General features: G+C 42.3%; 1 protein-coding gene across 1 annotated transcript in view; it reads left to right on the plus strand.

Annotated features, from left to right (window-relative positions):
- Positions 1–12,500, plus strand: part of Mthfd1l (methylenetetrahydrofolate dehydrogenase (NADP+ dependent) 1 like) — a 236,318-nt gene that overhangs the window by 93,337 nt on the left and 130,481 nt on the right. The window contains exons 16-17 of the mRNA XM_008847734.3: positions 1,648–1,750; positions 7,532–7,608. Of these exons, the coding sequence (XP_008845956.1) occupies positions 1,648–1,750; positions 7,532–7,608 (180 nt within the window). The remainder of the gene's footprint in view (positions 1–1,647; positions 1,751–7,531; positions 7,609–12,500) is intronic.

Raw genomic sequence — 12,500 nt, forward strand, 5'->3', positions numbered from 1 at the left:
ATGTAACTCCAGTTCCAGGGGATCTGACAGCCTCTTCTGTCCTCCATGGGCACTGCAACATGGGCATTGCACGACATACATGCAAGCAATACATGTATACACATAAAATAATAAATAAAATATTTTTAAAAAGAATAATGAATAATTCCATCCTTGGCAATGAAACAGGTAGTTTCCATTTCCTGGGTCTTTTTTTTAATTATTTTTATTTTATGTGTATGTGTATATTGCCTGCATATAGGTAAGTTCACCCATGTCATGCAATGCCTACAGAGGTCAGAAGAGGCTGTTGGATCCCCTGGGACTGGAGTGACTGACAGTTGTTAGCTGCCATGTGGGTGCTGGGATTCAAACCTGGGTCTTCTGCAAGAATAACAGTGTTCTTAACTGCTGAGCTATCTCTCCACCCCACCCCCCCTTTTTTTTGGAAACAGGTCTTACTATGTAGCCCAGACTGGCCGTGAACTCTTTAGATCCTCCTGTTTCGGCCTCCTAAATACCGGCATTATAGGCATGTACCACCAACAGTGACTAAAAAAAAAAAATCACTTAGGACATTTTCTTCATAGGATTAAATGCATTAAAGTTCTGCGTTGTTTTTTGTTTTGTTTTGTCTTTAGAGTCAGATTCTCATGTAGCTCAGTCTCAATCTTGCAGCCAAGGTTGGCCTCAAACATCTCATCCTCCTGCCTCTACCTCCCAGATTACCAGCATGTACAACCATGCCTAACTTAAATTTTCAGTTCGTTTTTCTAAGTGAAGTAGAAATTTCTTTGAAACTTAAACATATACTTTACTTGAATCACTGGTATTTGCATTTGAAAAGAAGAACTATGCAATAATGCATCAGTATAGACAGCAATCAGAGCATTGTTGGGACCACCAGCAACAGCAAGCCCTAGTGTTCGTTGGGGGTTGCCTGCTCAACTCCAATTTCAGATTGTCATTTTCAGATTTTAGGGACTATTACAGATTCCCAGAGTCTTCTCCTTATAGGAGACATTTATTTTATATGATTTTACTGAACATACAGTTTACTGCAAGTGTGTGAGTGTGAGTGTGTGTGTGTGTGTGTGTGTGTGTGTGTGTGTGGTGTGTGTGATGATGGTGGTGTTTTTTGATGGTGGTGATTGTCTTGTTTGTTTTGTCTTTTTGAGACAGTCGCCCTGTAGCCCCAACTGGCCTAGAACTTACTCTGTAGACCAGCTATGCCCAGTCTCACAGAAATCCAGCTGCCTCTGCCTCCCAAGTATTGGGGTTAAAGGCATGTGCTACCACTCCTAGCTAAGTTTCATTTTGTTTGTTTAATATTTTATTTGTTATTTTTATTTTACATGTATGAGTGTAACACATATATGCATGTGCATAGGTGCACCTGTGTCGTGCAGTGCCCGTGAAGGTCAGAATAGGGCATCAGATCCTCTGGAACTGGAATTATGGACTGTTGTTATCTGGCATGTGGGTGCTAGGGATTGAACCTGGGTCCTCTGCAAAATCAGCCAGTGCTCTTAACCACTGAGCCATCTCTTCAGCCCCAAGTTTGGTTTTCTTAAAGGACTTTACTAATTAGGGGGTAGCACAGCAGGTCATTTTGGTTACCTTTGGCTTCCTGTTCTTTTTTTATCACATTTCTTCATTAACTGTTAGAAACTGGGAATAAATAAGACTGATCCAAGCACACTGACAGAAGAGGAAATGAGGAAGTTTGCCCGGCTCAACATTGACCCCTCCACCATCACGTGGCAGAGAGGTAGGTACTGCAGAGAAAACACAGGGAACTGAGAGCCAGGCTGGGAGATGTGTTTGAGCCAAAGCTCTTAGGTTCATTTCTTAAATGCACGCTTTTTTAAAAAAATATTTTATTTGTTATTTTTATTTTATGTGTATGAGTGTATTGCTTGCCTGTAGGCAGGTTCACCTGTGTTGTACAATGCCTGAGGAGGTCAGAAGAGAACATCAGATCCCCTGGAACTGGAGTTACAGATGGTCATCAGCCATCATGTGGGTCCTGGGAATCAGACCTGAGTCCTCTGCTAAAGCAGTCAGTCCTCTTAACCACTAAGCCATCTCTCCAGCCCCTTAAATGCACAGCCTTAATGCACCCACGTGGGCTTCATGATCTCACCCTCTGTTTCCATTACTGTTATTTCACATCCTCTCTCTCAGTGCAGTCCATACCCTCTCTAATCTCCCAAATGTCAGAGGAAGAAGCATTGGTGAAATTGGTGGTGAAATACTTGCTTAATATGTGTGTGGCTCTGGGCACTGTCACCAGCACTACAGAAACAAAACAAAAATCTCCAAATGTCTAAGGGAATTTAATTTACTTACCCTAAGGGCCACAGAAATATTGGGTAGCCTGGCCCTTCCTGGATTATTGTTCTCAGATATGTCCCCCATTCTTTCCACTTCTATCCTCATTCAGAAGATATTTAACAATGCCTGATTTATAACAGTTATCTTTGATATGTTCTCCTGTTTCCATTTCCACCCCCTAGATCGGGAGGTTCGTATAACAGAGATAAAGGCCTGTTGCTTACCCAGTCAGCAGCTCAGGGGCTCCCATCCTGGGTGACAGAATCACCATAACCCAGCTTGGCCTTGGGGGCTGCTGGAGCCTGACTTCTGTCTGCTATCCACCAGGAGCCTGCTTCATCCTCTTGCTAGCCTTTGCTGGGCTATGGCCATTCCTTATCCCCACCCGTCTCTGTTTCTAGATAGATCTTCCTCCCAGATCCAGCCCAGTCTCCCAGCTTCATGAGCTGTCCTCCTAGGAGCCCATTCAGCCAAGCCAGAAGAATTGAGTATCTTCCCACAAGACTGTGGGACCAAGAGACAAAAATCAGACATGGAGTCTTAGCCTTGCCACATCCGCGCTGCAAGACAAACCACTGCTCACTTCCTTATCTGTACAAAGCAGCCCTTATCTGAAATGCCTGGGAACAGCAGTGTTCCAGGTTTCGGAAATTTGGGGATTTGGGCAGATTCACGTACAACTTAGTGAGATATCTTGGAAATGAGAGCCAAGTCTAAACACAAAGCTCATTTCTTTACACCTTAGACACATAGCCTGAAGGGTATTTTATAGAATATTTTAAGTAATTTTATGCATGAAGCTGTTTCAGGCTGTGAAGTTTTCCACTTACAGTATCATGTTAATACCAAGTTTTGGATCTTGGATGTCAAACCTGTAGAAATACCAGCCTACTCGTGGGAAGTCACCACTGAAATGTCAACATGCTTCCTAAACTCAGACGCACCACCCAAAAGATCCTTAGCCAGTAACAGTATGTCATTTTCCTGCGGTCTTTGTCTCCTAGACTAAGTTAAAGTCTCCTTAAACATTCTTAAGGGTCTATTTAGAGATTGAACCTACAGCCTTTACCATGCAAGACACATACTTGACCTCCAAGCTGCATTCCCAGCTCTATGGTAGTCATTTTAAATGACCCTAAAATATTCCTTTGTTGGTGAGCCACAGCTTATATATGCCTCTGTTCCAAAATAGACCAACAAACAGGATTTTAAACAAGCGACATGAATATCGTCACCATTTTACAGGGGTACTTTGTTTTGTTTTTCCCTAGAGGTTTTTTTAACCAGGATTTTTTTAATCCATTATTAAAATGCTATTATGTCCAAAATGTGTAGTCTGTCTTTTCAAGGCATTTCTGGGTTTGTGTTACTCCTTGAAACTTTTTTGAAGGCCTATTGGTAAAAGAAAAATTACAATGGAAATTAGTATATTTTAAACCATACATGTGGAAATTTCTGAAAGAAATTTTCAGACCAGCTGACATGCTTGCACATCTGTGCTTGGACTCCAGACTCAGAAATCAGGGCCATCTCACCTCTTAGCTAGAAGACCAGCATGCAATTGGATTCTCTCTGAGAAGACAAGAAGGACTGAAATGTTCTGTGGTTACAAATCAATTTTAATGGAAGTGACAACTTAAAAAAATTATCCCAGAAAAATACAGAATTACATTACTGTTCAGGGTGCTAAAGGGAAGAAAATTTTATTGCTAAGGACAAGCCACCTGGACCAGAGGAATTTGGGCTGAAATTTGATAAGTGGTTTGGTTCTGTTTGCCATGAGTTAGTATAAGAATAGAGACTCTTCATAGATGAACTGAGTCCTGGTAGGACGTAGAATAAATATAACCTTGTGTGATAAGATTAGAGCTTATGATAATAGAGTATTCCAGAAATACTTTTCAGAAGCATGAGAAAAAGAGTATATCTAGCCACATATCACCTCTAAAGGATTGGAAACTAGGTTTTATATACTTGTGTACCCCAAAGTCCCTGCCTCTTAGAAAGCCCAGCTCCTAAGGAACTCCTGGATTTGCCATCTCCCTCACATCCATCCCCCAGCCACAGACCAAGAGCTCACCTGCCCTAGTCATTGTCAGTGCCTTGATATGATGTCACTGCCCCAGTGACACTGGTGAATGAGAACCTTGTGTTCTGTAGAAGCCTGCCCTATGGCACATGTACCTGCAGTCCCAGCTCAGGCTGGTATTGGTTATTTAAAGTATCAATGTATTTACTGATCTCTTGTTAATCACAGCTTATTTTTCAGCCCCAGCTGACCACAGATTGTTAATTCATATAACATAAACATATCACATAAACAGATTTGATAGAGTTTTTGAGGGACTCTCAAATTTGCCCCTAAAATTTCATGAGCCAAGCCACAATTGTCTGTATTTCTCTCAACATTATCTTCCAAGTTCCCACAACAGCTCATTAAGCTCTGAGTGAGCACACAATGGCTTTTCCAGTCCAAAGTTCCAAAGCTTCCACAATCCCTCCCCTAAGATAATATGGTCAGGTCCATAAAAGCAACAACCACTTCTGGCACCAATTTTTGTCCTACTTTGATTTTTCTGTTCCTGCGATAAAACACTAACCAAAACCAACTTAAGGAGGAAAGGGTTTATTTGGCTTACAATTCATAGTCCATCATCAAAGAAAGCCAAGGCAGGAACTCAAGCCAGGCTGGAAGAAGGAACTGAAGCAGAGACCATGGAGGAATGTTGCTTGCTTACCCTGGCTTGCCCAGCTACCAACTCAGGCCCACCTGCTTAGGGATGCACTGCCCCTAGTAGGCTAGGCCCTCCTGTATCAACCAGCAATCAAGAAAATGTCTCACAGACATGGCCATAGGTCAGTCCAATGGAGGAAGGTCCTCAGTTGAAGTTCCTTCTTCCCAGGTGACTCTAGTTTGTGTCACGTTGACAAAAATGAATCAGCACGATTGGGCATGCTGTGGATGTTCCCTAGACACAGCACACAGTGCTGTAGCACTAAAGACACTGCCTGGAGCAAGGATAGAATAAACCAATCCACCCCTAAGCCCCACTCCCTCCTTTCTATGCAGGTGCTCTGGTGCTCTCTACAGGAAGTCCCGGGAAGTGCCAGATGTCAGAGATTGGTCTCTTGTGTAATTTGTGTCTGTGTACAGCCAGCACATGACTGAACACAGAAAAGGTCCCCAGTACTGGCTCCAAGAGGATTTAGCCTGTAGCTTTTTCCACCTTTAGCTTATCACTTTGATGTCAGCAGTGTTATTACTGCTTTCTTAGGGCTTTGGCCCCATCCATGTCTTGTGGGTTAGAATTGAACCTATACATTTCTTCTAGTATATCACTGAAACTGAATTCACATAGCTCCTTCCCTGTATGTCAGGATCCTGGAGGTTGCAAGGTACCCTGCTCTACTGAGACATAGTGAAAGGCACAGTGGCCTCTAGACGATGCTATACGGTTTGAGGTTTCAGGGGGTTGGTTTTTTGGTTTGTGGTTTTTATTTTGCAGGGGGTGGGTTGGTCTCACTGTGTAGCCCTAGCTAGCCTGGAACTCACCATGTAGACCAGGCTGGCCTTGAATTTAGAGATCTGCCTGCTTCTGCCTCCCAAATGCTGGGATTAAAGGTGTGCTTCACAACACCTGGCAACACTGTATATAGTTTAATCAAAATTTCTTTGTCTTCTCAATCCTAAACTAAAAGCAACTGAATGATCATTCTTGACTTTAAATAAATTTAATAAAGAGATTACCTCAGTCTAGTGCCAAGAGTATAGTATATACACTATACATCAGAAAAGAGATGATTCTGACTGTGTGGCGTTTCCTCGGACTCTGTGCTTTGAGTCTTGGGAATAAAAGCAGTAGTAGCTGATGGTACTACTGAGAGGTAGTCCTTTGATCTTGTAGACTAGGTATGCTTAAATCTTAAAACATTGTGGAGGTTTATGTGTATTTGGCTATGAGAGTATTAGTGCACCTGAGTGTACACATGTGTGAGAGAGGGCAGCTGAGTTGGAACAAAGATAGCCAAGGCAAGAGGCCCAAAGTGCTTTGTGTGTCATTAGGAAGATGAACTGTCTCTATCCCACAGATGCTCCCGGTCCCCAAATACATTATCTCTGTTACTGTTTACACCTTGACATAGTATGCATTTAGTAAATTAGGTCTCAGTTGTGACTGTGAACAGCTTGCTATGTGAAGTCACAGGGATGAGTAAAGTTGTCCTTTTGCCTTTGTTTCCTGGTGTTATGAATTTGCTTTTTCCTAAGCCAAATCTAGTTTTCACAGACACAATTTAAGCCAGTATGATTCACACAATCCTAATTCTCTAACCACAGTTAAGGTCCTCCTACACTACAGTAATTCCTTTGGCTTTTTATTGTGGTAAAATACACATGACCTAATAGTTATCATTTTAGCCATCTATAACTATACAACTGATGACATTTAATACATCCACAATTGCACTGTCATTGTTGCCTATACCCCAATCCTTATCACCCCATTAAGTAGTGACTGCCCCGTGCTGTTGGTCACTGCTGTTCTATTTTCTGTCTCTGTGGAATCACCTGCTTTAGTATCTCTTATAAGTGGAATCATTTAGTGTTTGTTCTTCTGTGTCTGTCTTTATGCATAATATTTCCAATGTTCATGGAGCATATATCAAAACACTGATTTTTATGGCTGTGTAATATTACATTGTGTATATGTGAAATACCACAGTGTCAGTCATTCATCTGTTGGTCAATACTTTGGTTGCAGATTCAACCTTTTGGCCATAGTGAATGTAGCTGATGTAAACACAGGTGTAGACATACCTGTTCAAGTTTCTGCCTTTAATTTTTTTGGCTACATACTGGTAGAATTATTGGGTCTTTTGCCTGTTATATGTCTAACTGTATGAGAAACTGGACTAACTTCTTGTGACTTAGGTATCAGTGTAAGATATACATCCAGAAATACTTGTACTTGCTTCCTAGATCAAAAGAGTGTCCTACCCCAGTCCCCCATCACCTGACACTCTGTATCATCAACACAACTAGACCATAGTTTCCATCACCCAACACTGTCAGGATACAACTAGACCATAGCTTCTTGCTTATTTGATTCCTCAAGGGAAGCTAGATCTAGACTCTTGTTTTCTGCTCCTTCCTCAGCATCTCCCAGCTTGGACAGCCCATATTTGTTAATCGAATACCTTACCTGTTCTCTTTCAGTACTGGATACCAACGACCGATTTCTAAGAAAAATAACTATCGGACAAGGAAACACAGAGAAAGGATATTCCCGGCAGGTAGGTGGCGCCATCTTCCCGGAAGTGTCTCTGTCCTTCCTCACTTGGTTTCCAGTCTTTACTTTTTCTCTTCCTACTGTCCCAGGGTGGGTTTCTAGTCCTTCTGCAGATCTGGGGGCAGAGAGCATCAGCATCCATCTGGGAGCAATGATGTGAGGAGGCAAGAAGGCTCCAGTGCCCTTACTGTACCCGTGCTGCATGTTTTCAGTTGTGTTTCTGGGAAGAGGCATTCAGGATGTCCTTTCCATATAAAATTCTTGCATATTTTATGGGAAAGCCCTGTAATACATCTGTATAACAACAAGAAAGTGAAATTCTCAAATACATTACTCCAGTTTCATAAACCAAAGGGCAAACACCTAGTTATTATGTTTAATAGCATAGAGAATTTTTCAAAGGATAATGGCTTATTACCCCAAAACAGATAATGTGGGGGAAAAAATTATGAGCTCTGCCTTCCATTTAACGGGTCTCTGGTATAAGTTAGTCACACTTAGGGAATATAAATTCATTTCATAATTTTTTAGCCAGGCACAATAGCCCTCTGATTTTTTTTATAGTAAACTATTTTTTGGATGGTTTTAAATTTATGGACTTTACATTAAATTTTTATTGGTGAAAAAAGTTACTCTTACGATAATAGTCACTTCTCATACCAAATGGACTTTTAGAGCTTTTGATATGTTTTGAATTAAAAAGTGAATGTAGGGAGATGGCTCAATGGGTAAAACACTTGCTGCACTGGGCCAGAGTTCAGATTCCCAGCATCCTCATTAACACTGGGTGGGCGTGGCGACCTGCCTGTAATACCAGCACTTGGGAGGTGGAGATGGGACACTTAGAGCCAGCCACCTACCTAGTGTAGCTGAATGACTGAGCTCTCAGCTAAAAGGACAGACCCTCCCTCAATATATAAAGTGGCAAGTGGTCAAGGAAGATACCCCACACCAATCTCTGTCTTCCATGTGTGCATGAATACCACACACATGTAAAACATGCATACATATGCCCAAAAAGAAGTGAATGCAGGAATTTGGATAAAGAAAACACTGAACCGTGTATCTCCCTTCCTGTCCCAAACTTGCACACACAGATTTCACACAGCCAGCATTACCCATGCTCCAAAACCACCATCACTACTGCAGCATTTGGGAAAGGAATTGGATTGATGGGGAGGACAGCCCTGAATATATGGAGGGAATGTTCGAGGGGTTCTAAATTCAGTGGTAAGAGGAATCCAAACTTTCAGACCAAGAGACACCAACCACCCTTCAGTGTTAGTGATTGGGGATGACCCCTGGTCACTGGTGGATGGGGACTTTCCTGTGGTATTGATAACCTGGTCACAGCTTGTACACGTATGCAGCTCAGCCTGGAGGCCTGAGTGGGGTCCTGAGTTTAGGGTCTATGTCACTGGCCAACCCCAGGAAGCTTTTCACCTCTCAGTCACAGACGGTGCCTGTCATGCTGCTGACCTGGCAGGTGTCAGGGAAGTGTGCCATTTAGAGAAAACGACCATCTTGTGACCCTTTTAAGAGAACACAGCCTGTCGTCATTTGCCCAGGGAGCACTGAGGCAGTAGTGTGGTGCTGGGAGTGGCTCCAGTGTAGGAGCCAGTCAGCAGCTTCTCTTGCTCCTGGCTTCTTGGCACACAGGCTAGAAACTGTATGTCTGATGTTGTGCCCACAGACCTGTGAGAGAGAGCCTCAAAGCCAGCAACTACTAGCACATGTTTAAAGAAATATACAGCATGAAGATTGATGGGTTCTAGTGAGAGAAGCTCGTGTATCCAAGAATACAAAATAGGAAACGGATAAGCAGATTCTGAGAGGAGTGTGATCAGAATTCTCAAGTTGCTCAAGGGGGGATTCACTGTGGCATCAGGAACAATGTTAAGGGGCTGGAGAGATGACGGCTCAGTGGTTCAAATGCTTCCTTCACTCCCAGCATCCACATTAGGTGGCTCATAACCATCTGTTAACTCCAACTCTAGAGAATCTGATGCTGGCTTCTGGACTCTACAGGCACCTGCATTGACGTGCACAAACACACACACGCACACACCATACTCAAAATCTTAAAAAAAAAAAAAAATACTGTGTTCTTGTACATATAAAAACCTAGATGAATGGCTTAAATACTGTAGAGAGAGACTTCTAAACCACAGAGCTATTCGGGTTTTCTTTGTTTTTTTGTTTTTGTTTTTGTTTTTTTGGTGGGGGGGGGCTTTTTTTGAGACAAAATTCCACGCAGCTGGCCTGGAATTCACTATGTAGGCCAGACTGGCCTGGAACTCACAGATATCCACCTGCCTCTGCCTCCCAAGTGCTGGGACTAAAGGCATGCACTACCATGCCTGGAACACATAGTCCCCAGAGGAAAGCAATAGAAAACATGAAACAAAATTTAAGACAAGGCCAGGCATGGTACTGTACACCTTTAATGCCTGCACATGGGAGGCAGGTAGATCTCTATGAGTTCAAGGCCAGCCTGATCTACATAGTCAGGCCAGCTTGGGCTGCATAATGAGACCCTGTCTCCAACTCTGACTCACCCCCCCTAAAAAAAAAAGTTTGAGGCAGAAAGCACATATTTTGAAGTCCCGAAGGACCTGGGTTTAATCCCCAACAATACCTCCCCCACCTCCCCCCCCCCAAAAAATACAAAGCCCAGTGTGGTAGTACATGCCTATAATCCTAGGAGGATTGTAAGTTTGAGACCAGCCGGAGTTACACAAGGAGATCCTATCTCAAAAAAGACCAAATGGTCTGGGGAGATGACTCTGTTGGTAAAGTGCTTGCTGCACAAATATGAGGACCTGAGTTCAAATCCCATAGGGAAAGCCAGGCAAAGAGGCATGAGCCTACAATCCCAGCACTGGGGAGGCTGAGACAAGGATCCTTGGAGCTTGCTGGCCAGCTAGTCTAGGCAACTCGATGAGCTCTAGATTCATTCTCAAAAAACAAGTTAGTGAACGGCTGAGGAAAATACCTGATGACCTCTGGCCTCCACACAAAAGATGAAAGCCACGTTCTACTAGGTGTCTAATAAGCTTTGCAGAGCAAAGCACCTTGGAACAGAGGGAGTTAGTCTTGGCCTGAGGAAAACCCAATTTCAGTGTTAAAAGAAAAGTTCAGAGCAGCAGGGGTGGGAAAAGACCTCCGCCCAGAGACAGCAGCTGAAATTTCAGAACACGAAGGAATAAAGAAAAAATCCCTAAGCACTGCCAAAGAGAAAAGGTCTTGATTAGTCACAAAGGAATATGAATTCCATCAACAACAGCAAATGCCAGGTGGCCTTGGGGAAACTCATTCAGCATTCTGAAGGAGAGTAATGTTGGAACCCAGAATCCTTTAGCACAAAGAAAAAAACAACAGCGCTAACATAAAACATGTTAGAGTGAAAGAGAACCTTAAGAAAATAGGAAGTAATCCTCCTGGAACGAGGCAGCCATTAACAGTTACCATAGAGATGAACTGTTACTGACAAAATGCAGAAACTGTGAAGAAGAGAGTAGATCATTTTGATATACTTAAAATCTTCATGCCAGAAACATTAAGACGAGGAACCGCCTGGGAACAAGGACATTCAGAAAGTAATATTCAAATGTAGCTCTACTTTAAGGCCTCCCAGGCCACCTTATTTAACACTGCAAAGTACTGTCCCGGAACTCCCTCTGGTCTCCCTGCTGGGCAGTATCCTTTACCCATCATTCCTGAAAGGGGAGCTTCACAAGGGGGAGGGGTTTGCCTTTTGTACTTGCTGTTGTAGTCTCTGTACTTCAAGCTGAGGTTTGTTATGATCATTAGTACTAAGCATTCAGTAGATATTTGTTGGACAAATCAATAGAACAAATAAATGACAGTTGACAGGTAGAGAAATAAAATACCAATAGGAAAGAGCTATCTATAGGGGCTGGAGAGATGGCTCAGCAGTTAAGAGCACTGGCTGCTCTTACAGAGGACCCAGGTTCGGTTCCTAGCACCCACATGGCAGCTAACAGCCATCCCTAACCCCAGATCCAGGGGATCTGATGCCCTCTTCTGGCCTTTCTACAGGTATTGCACATAACTTGGTGTACTTATATATATGCAGGCAAAACACTCATACACATAAAATAAAAAATAATATATTTTTAAAAAACCATCTTCAAAGCTATAAATTAGCAGAATAATATAAAGTGTGGTGGTGCATGCCTGTAATCCCAGCACTCAGGAGGCGGGGCAAGAGGAGCCTTACAAGTTTGAGGCCAGCCTAGTATACCTGGTGACTTCCACTTACAGTACGTGGACAAATAACTTATTTCATGTTACTTTAGGCATATTTTTAAGTAATTAGTTATTTTGGAGCATTGGTTGCTTGTTTTAGCCTTAAGACTCTGTACAGCATTATCTTACCTTAATAGGTTTTAATGACTGCATAAGCTTGTCTTATACCACAATCAACTCAACCAATTTCCTATTAATGCACATTCAGAGTATTTACTGTGGTCAACTATCCTAAACAGACTGTGGTATTAAACATGTGTACGGGATATACCTGTCTGATGTCATCTTTGGAATAGATTTCCAAAGGTATAATTGTGGAGTCAAAGAGTATGCACATTTCACGTATTTTTGCATTACTTTCCAGAAAAGGTAAGTCCACTCAGACCTAGCAGCATTGTACATTGTCCCTGTTTAAATGTGTGATGATCCAAAAACCAATTCAAACCTCATTTGTCCCTTCATATGATTTTGAATTTCATTTGTTACACAAAGTATGGGCCTTCTTCTACCAAGCACAGTTAGTAAAAATAATCCTTAAATTGCCTCAGTTTGTTAAATAATCTTTAAGTTGCCTCAGTTTGTGTCTTTTTTAAACGATATTACTCAAGACGCAAATTAGTTTCT

This window comes from Nannospalax galili, unplaced genomic scaffold (assembly GCF_000622305.1).
Source record: "Nannospalax galili isolate Female #2095 unplaced genomic scaffold, S.galili_v1.0 scaffold563, whole genome shotgun sequence".
Lineage (NCBI taxonomy): Eukaryota > Metazoa > Chordata > Mammalia > Rodentia > Spalacidae > Nannospalax > Nannospalax galili.